General features: G+C 49.0%; 1 protein-coding gene across 1 annotated transcript in view; it reads left to right on the plus strand.

The window, feature by feature from the left end:
* TET2 (tet methylcytosine dioxygenase 2) overlaps positions 1-10033 on the plus strand; it is a 70268-nt gene extending 60235 nt beyond the window's left edge. Inside the window, exons 7-11 of the mRNA XM_049786539.1 lie at positions 1909-2059; positions 4023-4112; positions 6054-6191; positions 7260-7614; positions 9051-10033. Of these exons, the coding sequence (XP_049642496.1) occupies positions 1909-2059; positions 4023-4112; positions 6054-6191; positions 7260-7614; positions 9051-10033 (1717 nt within the window). The remainder of the gene's footprint in view (positions 1-1908; positions 2060-4022; positions 4113-6053; positions 6192-7259; positions 7615-9050) is intronic.
* Positions 10034-14142: the final 4109 nt, after the last annotated feature.

The following is a 14142-nucleotide window of genomic DNA, read 5'->3' on the forward strand; positions in this document are numbered from 1 at the left end:
GTATAAAAAGCCCTTCCACTCAAGGAAATACCCCTTCCAAAAAATGTAAAAGGCTCCTACAGCAATAAGATTGTTCTTATAAGGTCTCTCCTATTGAAAATTCTTGAGGATATTTGTAAGGTTGGGCTTTTTGTTTTTGTTTTTTTTTTTTTTTTGAGACATAATTTACATGCCATAAAATCCACACTTTCAGAGTACACAGTTAAAATAGTGTATTCAGTGTGTTTTTTTAATCACATTATAATAGTGTTCTACAGAAAACTGGATCTATAATTTTATTATCTTAATGTTAACTCACTTTTTTTTTTTGATTTTTGGGTCACACAGCAGTGCTTAGGGGCTACTTCTGACCCTGTGCTCAGAAATTGCCCCTGGCTAGCTCGGGGTATCATAGGGGATGCCGGGATTTGAACCGCTGTCTGTCCTGTGTAGCTTTGAAGCATCAGCCCCTTACCAGTGGTTCTTAAACTTTTTAAACAGGGGGCCAGTTCACTGTCCTTCAGACCATTGGAGGGCTAGACTATAGTAAAAGCAAAAACTATGAACAAATTCCTATGCACATTGCATATACCTTATTTTGAAGTGAAGAAACAAAACGGGAACAAATACAATATGTGGCCCAGGGACCATAGTTTGAGGGCTGACCACTACACCATTGAAAGTCTTTGGCTTTTGACTATCCTGAAAACTTCACCTGCCACCTGGCCAGCTTCCTTTCCCAGGAATTGGTGTACTTTGTGTGTTTTATGTATTCCTTATTCTTTACACTTCAGTCTTAAAATAAAGGAAAGTAGAAAAAAATAAGCCTTAAGAGGAGCTAAGAAAAAGCTCCAAAGCTTGCACACATGTTTAAGGTGTGGAATACTTGGATTTGATTCCCAGTACCACATTGGGTCCTCCAAATATCACTGGGAGCAAGCCCAGAGCACAGAGCCAGGAGCATTCCCACCAGGACCTGGCGTGAAACCAAGATCCTTCCAAATCCTCAGTTTTAGAAAAATGTGGCAGCTATAATGCATTTTTGGGTGGTTGCCTTATCTGTGGAAGGACTGGGTTCAAGCCTTAGCATGGCATATGGTCTCCAGAGTCTGCTAGGCATGACCTCTGAGTGCAGAGCCAGGAATTAGGTTTCAGCATAGTTGGATGTGCTTTCAGAAAACAAATAAATATAATGGGGAGTGGGGTACAATTTATTGTCCAAAGCTAAAAAAAAGCACCCAAATGCCTCTCCCAGGTGGAAGATAATTTTGTGTGTTGATGCAATAGAATATAGCACTTACTTAAAAGAAATGGGTAAACTGCATCCGACAATATGGACAGATATGACAAACCTCATGTTGAACCAGGAAAGCAAGGCATGGGCACATTTTCTTGTGTCCTGGCAACATGTAATTCTGCACCTATATTTGTGTTTACATTTACTTAATTGTCTTCTGTTTAATTTTTACATGGAAGTTTTAAGAGCAAAAAGTCTAGTATTGATGGTATAATTATAATAGATTACAAACATTTTGTATTATATTCTTCATATAAATATATAAATTTATAAATAAATAAAATACCCTATTTTAGGGTATTTAGGGGCCAAGTCTGTTAATACTGATTCTATTGAATGCTATAAAGTTATATGCAGGCTCAAGTGTAGCTTTTATAAGAATAGGCAAGACAAGTTTTCAGGTCCCATAGGGGACATTTGTGGGAGGATGTGTCTGGTCTGAGCTTGGCCCTGTGAGTAGGTTTTTCTGCACCTATTTCGGGCCGTCAGCCCCTGTAGTTCTCACAGTCCAGAGAAGTGTTGAGATGGTGCAAGTGAGTGGGCCCAGCGAGCAAGACACCCAGCACCCCATATGTGACACTAGTAGCCCGAGCTCTGCTCAAGAGCCATCATCAGACCCTTTGCTTCCTCAGGAGAACTTGTGCCTGTCAAGGGCTGGACCCCGAGACGTGCGGCGCCTCCTTTTCTTTCGGTTGTTCCTGGAGCATGTACTACAATGGATGTAAGTTTGCCAGAAGCAAGATCCCAAGAAAATTTAAGCTGCTTGGGGATGATCCAAAAGAGGTTTGTTTACTTCCTGATGTATAATCTCTCTCTTTTTCGTGGAGAATTGATGAGCAGGAGTGAAATGAACAGTAGAACATATTCCGTTAATCTCTTGAATGAACCAGGTCCTTTGGACCATGTTTTCAGCGTGAGCTCTTGTAGCCTCTGGGACTGGATTCTTCTTCAAAACCAGGCTGTCACTTCAGTATTAAATGTCAGTACTTTCTTGATAAAATGTCTGAGTCTAAATTTTCTAAAGTTAACATGCATGACTCCTACATTTAAAACAAACTGTTTCAGGCCAGAGAGATAGTGCCAAGGCCTCATGTTGCGCTTTGCATGCCCAAGCCCTAGGTTTGTGCCACAGCACTTCAGGGTCCCCAACCTGGCTTCCAACAAAACCAGGCAAAAGAGAAATGCCACAGATTTGATAGCTCATCAAGACTAACTGTAAAGGATGCATTCATTTGTCAGCATGCTTATATCTTAACAGGAAAGTATATTTAAAAATACATAAAATGTATTTCTCAAAAATATAATTTTAGGTGAAAAATCAAGTGAAGTTTTAGGTACTTAATTCATTTTATGGTATGTTAATAGAATAATAGTAAAACTCAATCGATTTCACTTAGATATGCCCAGTAGTCTTTTGCTTACTTAAATATAAGTCCTTATATTTCAAATGCAGCATAAGTATCTATTTCTAATGCGGATATTGTGATGATGTTCCTCAAAAATGAAAATTTCTATCTGCTTGATTTTAAAAGGTGACCAAAGGGGCCAGAGCAATAGTACAGTGGGTAGGCTGTTTGACTTATATCTGACTGGCCCGGGTTCAATCTCCAGCATCCATATAGTCTTCAGAACCTGCCAGAAGTGACCTCAGACTACCATTGGGTGTAGCCTAAAAGTTAGGGGAAAATATGGAAGTTCCACTCTAAATGTGCTTCCCTATGTGAGACAGCCCTCCTACTGCTGTCCCTGGATCGCTTACCAAGTTTCATACAAACAAAATCTGAGGAAGTGCTTCGCTGTGTTTGAGTGGCCAGAGGGAGCACCTGAGCTGAGCAAATGCCTTTAGATGCTGTAGCCACAGTTCTGGCAGGTGAAATTCATCTCCAATTTGGGGTCTCAAACTCAATTTACCTGGGGCCGCAGGAGGCAAAGTCAGGGTGATCCTTGAGTGCAAAGTCAGTAGTAAGCCTTGAACATTGGGGAGGGAGGTGTGACCCAAAAAACTAAAACAAAACAACAAAAAAAAAAGATTCCTCTAGGGCAGGGCCACAAAATGTTGTACAGAGGGCCGCAAACTTGAGACCCCTGCTAAGTAGTTGGAAGCAACTCACCACCAACTATAGGTGCCTAAGTCTTGGAAAACCTACTCTTTTTTGGCACATCACAGCATTTCTCTAGCATCCTTCATGTAGATCACATCTCAGTTCTGGGAGCATTTTTGGTTTTGCTCTGTGTTTTGCAGAGTTCGTGGGGAAGCCATGACATCATTCATGAGGCTGTGCCTCCACGAGTTGCATGTATATATGGAGCATCTTGTCTTCAACTCTATAAATATTTCTAAATTTTGTTTTTATGCTTAAACATAAAATAAAAAGAGCAGGAAGCAACTTGGTCCATGGAAACATTTAGTGCCCGGTCTGTCTCTGAGCAGTAGAATGGAGAGGGTGTTAGAGAAGGGCAGGACTCCAAGGCCCTGCTACTTGGTTCACAGTCCTGCTCCCAGCAAAGGTTTGTGTTTGTGCAGAATTCGACACCGCCTCCCAAGTCAAGGGTTCGTTGACCTTGAAAAATAACGAAGAGCTTCTCAGCCATGCATACCTATGATGTGCACAGGTGTTGACGGTTTAGCGGTTATAAGGCGCCACATGTTGTGATTTGGATCCAAGAAGCATAAACCAAGTGATAGCCTGTCCCCTCGTGAGATCGCCTTCAAACTTTAATCTGTAGAATGGTTCACTTTCCACAGGAGGAGAAGCTGGAGTCTCACCTGCAGAACCTCGCCACCATCCTGGCACCCATTTACAAAAAGCTCGCTCCTGATGCCTACAACAACCAGGTAAGTGGGGTCACCGATGATAGCCAGAATAAATTGCTTATTCTTGGCAGCTTCTGCATGCTTCTAAAAACATTTTGGAAGCAAAGATTTTCTCATAGTTTTCTAATTTTTCATCTCCCTAATGGCCAAATTCTGATAGATGAAAAATGTGTCAGCACAAAGAACATATTTTGCAAAGCATAAGTGACCTTGGAGTTAGGAGCATCTGAAATGATTGCATTTCAAAAGGTTACTCAATAAGCCAAAAAAAGAAAAGGTAAAAGAAAATCAGATGGAGGAGAGAGTACAGTCACTGGAGGAAAGATTCTAGTTCCCCAGAGAACGCAATGATGTTACTGCAGAATTCTGGAAAATACGGAGAGCAGTGGAGACCAATGGCATCTTGTGAGCAACGAGAGTTGGGAGGTTCCCTCACATTTCTAGCTTGGAAAGGTGGGTCTGTTGAGCTGTATCAGGAATCTGAGTGCAGAAGAAAGCTGCACTGCATTCTGGCCATAGATGGAGCGTGCATTTGTGAGCATGGAAGACCCCACCTCCAACTGTACATGTGGAGGTTACAAACCAGGACTGAAGTTGGCTATACGGGCCAATTTTCAGGTGCTTAGAGGTTATATAGTAGCTAAGGATTGGATTGTAGAGCATCCCCACAATCTGGGATGGTTGAAGAAGAGGCCGATAGGTAGATATGTGAATGAGGCAAACCTTGAGAGGACCAGGGGAGTCCCACAGACACGGTGACAGTGAAGGCTCTGGCTCTGGGGCAGATTTGGGTCACAGCTCTGTAGTTCTGCAGAGACTGATGCTGACCCAGGGAATCCACCTTCCTCACTGTGTTAAAATAAAAACATGAAATGTGTGGGGTAAAAAAAAAAAAGAAAAAAGAAATGTGTGGGGTAGAGCTGGGAACTTTGCCCAGAGAAATATCTGTAGCATTGGCATTAGGTGGCAAAGATGAGCTGCTTCTCCCTGGAGAAACTCACACAAGATGAGTATTTTATTTAAGCCTGAAAGCACCAAGGGCAGAAAACAGTGAGTGGTAGTCAGTGGCTCAGTTTGATCAGGGAAAGAAAATGCCAATATAAAAAATGAAATATGGATTTTTTCAACTACATATTCTACATGTATTAACTGATTGCTTCAAAATTGAGATAGCAGGGCATTTGTCTTGCACACAGCTGACCCAGGATGGAAGTGATAGCACAGAATTAGGGCGTTTGCCTTGCACACAGCTGACCCAGGTTAGGACTTAGGTTTGATCCCCAGCTTCCTATATGGTCCCCCAAGCCAGGAGTAATTTCTGAGTGCACAGCCAGGAACAACCCCTGAGTGTCAGTGGATGTGGCCCAAAAGCAAAAAAGAAAAATTATCAAAGGAAACAAGAACCACAAATCAACTAGAACACATAGACAAAGGTGTTTTTGAATACATAGAATAAATAGACAAGAACCACAACTAAAAAGAGTTACAGCAAAACCTTTACAGTAAAACCTTACCCCAAAGAGGCTCAGATTATTTTGCATTGTATCTTTAAGGAAGATAATCTCAATTTAGTACAAACTCTTCTCAGAAATGGAACTACAAGCAACATGATGAACTCATGCGAGAACCAAGACTTTAAGTTAACAGAATAATGCAAAAATTGATATAAAAGTCCTTCACAAATAGTACAGGGTGTAAGGCACCATCTTGCAATGAACCAAAGCCCAGATTGTTCCTCTCACCATATTTGGTATTCTGAAGTGCCAGACAGCAGATGAGGCATTCCCGGGCACAGTGGGGGAAAGTTGGAGGTGTATGAAGATGGGGCTGAGGGTGATGGGGACATGCATTGGGATCATGGTCAGTCAGTCCTCATTGATAAAGTTCTGGACCCTTTCTGGACGCTTTCCCCCAGTCTTGTGCATGGCCCCACTCACTCTTTCTCACACATTGGTGTTTCAGATTGAGTATGAACACCGAGCCTTGGACTGCCGACTGGGTCTGAAGGAAGGCCGTCCGTTCTCGGGGGTCACTGCATGCCTGGACTTCTGTGCCCATGCCCACAGAGACCTGCACAATATGCACAATGGCAGCACAGTGGTGAGTGGCAGAGCCCAGCCTCACACGGCATGGGTGTTCTCGGTGTCCTCTGCTCCAGTCTTGTCCAATTCAGTCTGGATATCTGGTGACCCAGGAAGGCAAGCACAGAAATGAGCCAAGTCAAAGCTCAGGCAATGAAGGGGCCTTGTCCACATCACTGAAAGAAATGGGTCAAAAATAAGGTGTGGAATCCGATCAGGTCATAGTTGGTGGAGCCTGCTTCCCTAAACCCAGAAGGTTGATCCCATCCACGGTAAAGACAGGATAAGTCAAACTTTTCACTTGAAGTGAAGGACAAGAGTACTGGGAATGTCTATAAGGACCAGCAGCAGTCTGTTCTGGGAAGTGCCACCATTGTGGTGCCCTGAGATGAGGGCTTGGGAGCTGGCCATGCAGGAACCCTTCTGGGATCTGGCTGTGATCCCCATCCTAAAGAGTAGATCATCTCCTGGGAGAAGCGAGCATGCCTTCCAAGGAGTGTCCCTGTGACCCTTGTGCTAATATTCAAAGCTAACAGAATTCTATGATCTGGCTAACTAAAAGCAATGTTAAATGATCAAAAAAACAGAAGCAGCTTTCGTTCACTGACCACCTCTGTCAGTATTAATAACTCAGAAAAGAAATGAGAAAGCGACCAGAGGAGGAGAGAAGGGAAGTGGGGAGACACAGGGTCAGGATCAGCCCACACTGGTTTCCCTCATTTTGGTCCACTGTGGACGCAAGCAAATGCTTTAGACAGTGAAGCACTCACTGTCTGGCCCTCGGCGAACATAGACAGGCTTCTACTTCAGGTTGGAAAGTTCAGAATGTGGGGAAGCTGGTTTTACCGGAAATCCTGAAGGTGATGTTCCTGCACCCCATTCAGCATGTGCTGGGGGGTGGGTTCCCCAAGTCGGGCGCATCTAAAGTGAGCATCGGTGCAGGGAACCTTGGCCCCTAGCCATGACCTGGAGAGTGCCGTGGCCCCACGCGTCTGTCTTTAATGCCACCTTAGTCCTGCTCGCAGTCACAGCCCAGACGCTGCCCCTTTGCACTTACACTGAGGTTGCCCGGCCCTATTTCTCCCAGGTGTGCACCCTCACCCGAGAAGACAATCGAGAAACGGGGGTGAAGCCCAAGGATGAGCAGCTGCACGTGCTGCCTCTGTACAAAATCGCCGACTCGGATGAATTTGGGAACGTTGAGGCCCAGGAGGAGAAGAAGCGCAGCGGCGCCATCGAGGTGCTAAGCTCATTTCGCCGCCAAGTGCGCATGTTGGCCGAACCCGTCAAGTCGTGCCGCCAGCGGAAGCTGGAAGCCAAGAAAGCGGCTGCGGAGAAACTGGCCTCTGTGGAGAGTGGCTCGAGGGCCGGGGAGAAGGACAAGGTGGCTGCGGCACGTGCCAAGCAAGCCGAGACTGCCGGTCAGGCCAAGCAGTTGGCAGGTAACGGAGCGAGGCCCTTCCTGTCCGTGGCATTTGGGCAGCCAAAGCCCTCTGTGGCCTTGGCAGGTGGCCAGGCGCGGCCCCATCGCCTTTCTGCACGACAGGTGCTCAGCAAAGCCAAGTCACCCGGAGCCATGCGTTGGCACGCGGGTTTTTATCCTGGTAGCGGGGCAAAGATGCCACAGATGAAGGTGCTAAGCGTGTGAGTGGGGCGGCAGCTCTAACAAAGTGCTTATTCCATGTTCTCCATCTGCGGGGGGGAGTCCCCACTGAACCAGATTTCATGGAAGAGGGGTGGTGCAGGTGGCTGCTCTCTGGGTGCTGCTGAGAGATGGGGACACACGTGTAGCTTTCACATAAACAGCGTCTTATTCACCGAGACTCAGTGGGTATTTATTTCCTCTGTGAGCATGTTCTGTCAGGGACGGTACTCACACCTGCTAGGCATATGCTCTGCCCTTGAGACACAGTTGTGCCTTCCCCAAACCCCTTTTCTCAGGAATGCAAATGGCGGCTCTCGGGTCAGGGCTTTTAATACTGACTGGCCTAGGGAACCATATTCAAGGCACATACCCTACCACTATACCTTCTCTCTGGCCCTCAGAACCCCTCCCTCTATGTCTCCAGTGAATAAGTTTGTAAGTGGAATCTAGTCTTCTAACCTGGTGTTGAGGATGGTATGAGATTTGCCCTAGGGAGAGAGAAATGTGGCCATCAGCTGCCTGCGAGAGTAGCCTTGTCCTGTTGCCCTGGTGCCCTCCGAGCCCAGAGAAGTGGGTGACTGCGGACACACTCTGTTTAGTGTTTGTTCGCTGGCTTGTGCAGGCCCTCCATGTCCTACAGCTGCTGAGCTGCACGCGCCCTGCCTGTGCCCCCCCCCCCCCCAGGTTTACCTGACTCCAAAATACTTCTTAGAATCAAGGTCATGAAGCAAGTGTAATTTTGTGAGTCTCACGTAGAGGCAGATGGTTTTCTATCTCAAATGTGCCACCCTGAAGCTCGTTCCTAGAAAGTGTAACTACTAGGGGTGGCCTGGGACTGGGGATCAGAGTACACTGTACATGTCCTATGAGGCCCTGGGTTGAGTACCAGCACTTTAAAAATAAGGATGGCTTCCCCATTGCTGAGATACGTGGTATTTTAAGTCAGTGCCATTCTTCGTCTCGGTGCCTCGCTGGCCCTGTAGCAATCCATGGGGAAAGTGGAGTGAGGGAGGCATTCTACCATGTACATAGATAGCCCTTGCGGAGCAAGCACACATGGGGACAGGGTTGAGGAAAGGTTGAGGGCCACCGGTTCGTGGGGCACGGGATGAGTCGGGGTCGGAGTCAGAGGGTCAGCCAGAGACCGAGGCATCCCGAGCCTCCCCCGGAGTGTTGCGGCTGTGCCCTTTGCTGTGCCACCCGGTGACCAGCCTGTCTGTCTCCCGCTCGCAGACCTGCTGCAGCTGTCAGGACCAGGTATGCAGCCGTCCGAGGTGCCCGCCTACGCCTCCAGCCTGTACGCGGGCCGGCCGGGCCCCTACCCCGGCCCCGCGCCCCCGCCGGACCCCGGCCGCCTCTACCCCGCAGCGGGCTCCTACTTGAACGCCTCCGCCCCGCTGAGCCCCTACCCCGGCCTCCTGCACCCCGGCGGCCAGTATCCCGCCTACCCCTGCCACGGGGGCCTCCCGGGAGACGGCCGCGGCCCCTACCTGGGCCCATACTCGCCGCCGGCCCAGCCCCTGGACCTGTACGGCTACGCCGGCGCCGACCCGCTGGCCAAGCTGCCCCTGCCGCCCATCCACACCTTCTACCCGCCGCGCTTCGCCGGCGCGCCCCCGGGCTGCTCGGCGGCCGGCCTCGCCTATCCTGGGGCGCCCCTGGAGGGGCCCCCGCTGGGCGGCCCGGGCTGCGGGAGCGGGGCGCCCCGGCCGGACGAGGCCGACGACGCCGTGTGGTCCGACAGCGAGCACTGCTTCCTGGACGCGGGCATCGGCGGCGTGGCCGTGGCGCCCGAGCACGGCTCCATCCTCATCGAGTGCGCCAAGCGCGAGCTGCATGCCACCACGCCGCTGCGGGAGCCGGAGCGCCCGCAGCCCGCGCGCGTCTCGCTCGTCTTCTACCAGCACAAGAGCATGAACGAGCCGCGGCACGGGCTGGCGCTCTGGGAGGCCAAGGTGGCCGAGAAGGCGCGCGAGCGCGAGGAGGAGGCCGAGCGCCACGGCCCCGACCTGCCCGCCGGACGGACGGCCCGGAAGGCGCGCGGCCGGGAGCCCCCGGATCTCCTGGAGCCCCTGGAGCCCGAAGCGCAGGCCGCCTACCTGCGCCTCGCGTGGGCCCTGGCCGCGCGCGCGCCCGCCGGCACCACCGACTCCACCGTCACCACCGCGCCCTACGCCTCCACGCGCGTCACCGGGCCCTACAGCAGGTACGTCTGAGCGGCCTCGAGCGCGGCCTTGCCGGCCACCCGGGAGGCCCGACGGCGTCGCCGCACCTGCGCCGCACTGGAGAGGACAGCGGGCCCTGCTGTCGAAACGCATCCCCGGGCCCTGTGTCTCCTCGCAAGACGCGAGCGGCGCTGGAAAGCCCGCGGCGCCAGGCCCCACCGTGCCAGCGCCTTCGGGAGGCCCTTCGTTCAGCAGGGACATCTAGCTGAGCGGCCGCACCGACGGACTATGCCAGGTGGCCTGCCTGCATTTCGGGGAGTCTCAGTGAGTAGACAGCTAAACACTGGATCTGCTTGGGGATGCTAAGAAATGGTGCTAAGAAAACAGTGTCTCTTACAGCCACTGACTCGATGCCTTTCTACATCGAGATGCTCTGTCCGTGCTGTCATCCCACTTTTTGATCTGATGCAAGCTTAGCTTGGAGGCAGCCAGTGGGTGTCCAGGAAGCCTCTGCTCGTCCTGCGCAGTCCTCGCAGGACGATAAGACGTGTGCTACATACGGTGCACACTCGGATGTGTATGCGCACACGTGTATAGGATAGAGATTTATATGGTGTTTAGAAGCACTTTGTCTACCTAAGCTTGGACAACTTGAACAATGCTAAGGTACTGAGACGTTTAAAAGAGAAAGTTTACTCTCATTTTACGACAGAAAAGTCTTTTTATTTTATTTTTAAAGCAAACAAGAAAAGCTATAAAACTCCTTGCTTTTAGCCATGCATTGCTGATGAGCAAATGTGTTCGTTTTTTCAAACGGCCAGTGAAGTCCAGCCCGAGGGCTTCTGGATCGAAAGGAATCATTCGCTCACCAAATGTGCTTCTGGTGCTCATCTCACATATTATACTGTAAAATAGTTTTATACAGAATTACTGCTCACATACAGTCTGGTCATTTTTTCCCCTGAAGACCGCAGGTCATAGTTGGCCGTGTGCAAAGCTTGACCAGAAGCCGGTGCCTGTGGGCAGCCCTATCCATCGGTCACCCTCTAAGATGGTGTCCTGACAAATTGGTGCCTGCGGATGAACAAACAGGGTTTCCTTGTTCAGGACTAAGAAACAGGCAGCTGGTTTGCTGTGGTGGTTTTAAATCATTAATTTGTATAAAGAAGCAGAGAGATGTATAGTAAGTAAATTAAATTGTAAACCAAACTTTTTTAACACGCTTTAGTATTTTAGTACTGTAAAATGAATTCACATCATGATGGTGCTACTCAGCCTGTTACAGATAGATCATAATGTGAGCTAAGGATTCATCACAGGTTTGAGTGACCTCCTACTTGTCATATACCTCAACACTAGTTTGGCAATATAGGATTTGGAGTGGAGAGCGAGAGCTTCTGGCATTGTGTACCATCATGTTCTTTTAGTAAGTCTCTTTTATTTTTAATTATCAGAAACATACCTTTGTCAATACTTGATTTCTGAGCAAGTCTAACTTGAAGTTCAACCTTTTTGTTCTAAAAATTCAGGGATATTTCAGCTCACGTTCTCCTGATGCCAACGATGTCACCTGTGTTAGTTAAAATTGTTGTCGATTCACAAATCCTTTTTTCAGGGAATGAACCCTTTTATTTTGAATTCCTCCCTATTTTCTTCTACATGACCCCAATCTAACTAAAATTAATGTTAAATCTGCTGGATCTTTTTATTGTAAAACAGGAAGTTTGGGTATCTTTTGACTTGGCATGTGGCCCATTGCTCCCTAAGACCTTCTGACTTCAGTGATCACCATGGCCACAGACCCTCAGACCCTCAAACCAGCCAGACCCCCCAGTTCTGGGGTGCATGCCAGACTCCCCGTCACTTTGATCACGTTTCATGCAGTAACATTTCAAGTAAATTGATAGCCTAAACAGGCCCTTTTATTAATTGATGAGATTTTTTAACCTGGCTTTTGCCTTCTGAAAAAATTTCTTGTGGGTTTTGGGCAGTACCCAACATCAGAAGTGTTTGTCCTGAGAACCACACAATCCTGATATTTAATGGATTCTTTTAGACTGAGCCCCAAGAAATTGGCTGGTGCCGAGTCAACCACACCCTAGGAATATTTGGTTTCTTTGTCATCTACTGTCACTTGTCAAACTGCTGGCCACCAAGGCAGGAAGCCAGGTGCAAGGAGAGGCAAGCTGAGGGGGAGCTGAGTGGCCTTGTGGTCACTGTAGGCAGGAGCCTACTCAAAAATATGGCGCGCAGTGGCAACTTTTCTTGCGTGAGTTTTTCACCAGGTAGCGCCCAGCTCAGTCCCCTCAGAAAGCTGTGACTGGCAGGTGGAGGAAGCTATCTCAGTTTGACACTAAGATAATGAAGTCTACATCTTATGCTTGTTTTAAAATTTTTCATTTCATGAGATGTTTAGTTTGTCTATAAAATCTGATGATGGATATAAATACTGTAAGTATTGTAATGTTATGAATGCAGGTTATTTGGAAGCGTTTATTGTATCATTCCTGATAACGCTATGTGAGTGTTTTTAATAAAATTTATATTTATTTAATGCACTCTTAAGTATGGTCTGGGGGTTTTTGTTTGCTGCCTGGATTAATGGGTATGGGTGTGTGTGTGTGTGTGTGTGTGTGTGTGTGTAAGTTTTTCCAAATTGGGCCACAGAGATAGCATAGCAGTAGGGCATTTGCCTTGCATGCAGCAGATCCAGGACAGACGGTGGTTCAAATCACATCCCATATGGTCCCTCTATCAGGAGCAATTTCTGAGCGCAGAGCCAGGAGTAAATCCTGAGTGCTGCCAGGTGTGGGCCAGACCCAATGGTACTCTGGGTGGCTCTGGGCACCATTTGTAGTGCCAGAGATCAAATCCACGTCAGCTGCATACGAGGCAAGCATCCGGCCCTCAGAGACGGTCTTTTTTAGTTACAATTTGAGGCTCCACCCATAGCTATGCTCAGGGGACAATATAGCTTACCAGAGATTGAACCTGGGTTGATGTGTGTGCAAGTGCTCCACAACATTCAGCTCTCTCTCAACTGCTTCTGCAGCCTCAGCTTTGTCTGGGCTTACCACTGATTCTGCTGCAAGCGTCCCCCACTCACATAGCTCTGAGAAGTGTTAGGGAGTAGTTGAAGGTTAGGGGCTACCCCAGATGTACCTTCTCTGCAGAGAGGAGGGGAGGGACCCTGAGGTCATAAAGAGTCCGAGCTGTACTAAGTAAACCCTCATCTCCCCTGTTGCCCCGGAGCGGCTGTTAGCTTTCAAAGAAAGACCTTTGTGACCTATGTCATTGCCCCATGAACCCCAGAAGAGACCCTAGGAGGCAGTGTAGGGATCCAGCTAGGCAGCGGATTCCCTCCAGCCCACAGGGGATGTGAGAGTTGGGAGATAGGCCCCCAAGCTGACTTGAAACTTGTCCTCTCTGGCCTGAGGCTTGGCCCTCTACCATGGCCACCATCCCTTAATCCTGCTGACATTGAGCCGCCGGCTGAGACTACACTGCCTGGTGCTTGCACTCGATCATTCTTGGCTCAGCTCAAACTCCAGTTTCAGGGCTGCGCCTCTGCCCAGCTTTTCCCAGTGGGGAAGTTCCCTGCAATGCTCAAACCAGCCCAGGGACTGCCACAAAGGTGTTCTCAGTGCCCAGCCTTAGAGACTGGGGTCCTACTCTTAACTCAGCAGCCCCCCCCCCCACCACCAGGCCCACTGGGACAGCTCTCAGGACTCTGGCACAAACACCTGAGAAGTTGCAGCTGATTCTTCCCAGTTGGACAAAAACAGTCTTGGCTTGGGGGACAGAAGACTGGTCCCACAAGGAGAGGAACTCAAGGAAATTCACAATGCGTGTGGCCCCATTGTACCAGCCCTCTGTCTCCCCCACACACACACATTGCTGTGATTAATCCCTCAGCTGTGGAGAGGAGAGGAGAGGTGGGGACATGAGAGAGCCAGGTCTTTCCCTCTCCCTCCCCCACGAGTCCTCCCTGAGCCCAGGAGGACAAGCCCTGGGCAGAGCACAGGAAGCCTGTTGTCCTTGTCAAGAGCGCTGAGGATTGGGAGGCAGGTGCTAGAGAGAGGACAGCAGGTAGGGCACTTGCTTTGCAGGTGGCTGACAGGACTTGTTTTGATCCTCAGCACCCCATATGGTCCCCTGAT

Source organism: Suncus etruscus, chromosome 14, assembly GCF_024139225.1.
Source record: "Suncus etruscus isolate mSunEtr1 chromosome 14, mSunEtr1.pri.cur, whole genome shotgun sequence".
Classification (NCBI taxonomy): Eukaryota; Metazoa; Chordata; class Mammalia; order Eulipotyphla; family Soricidae; genus Suncus; species Suncus etruscus.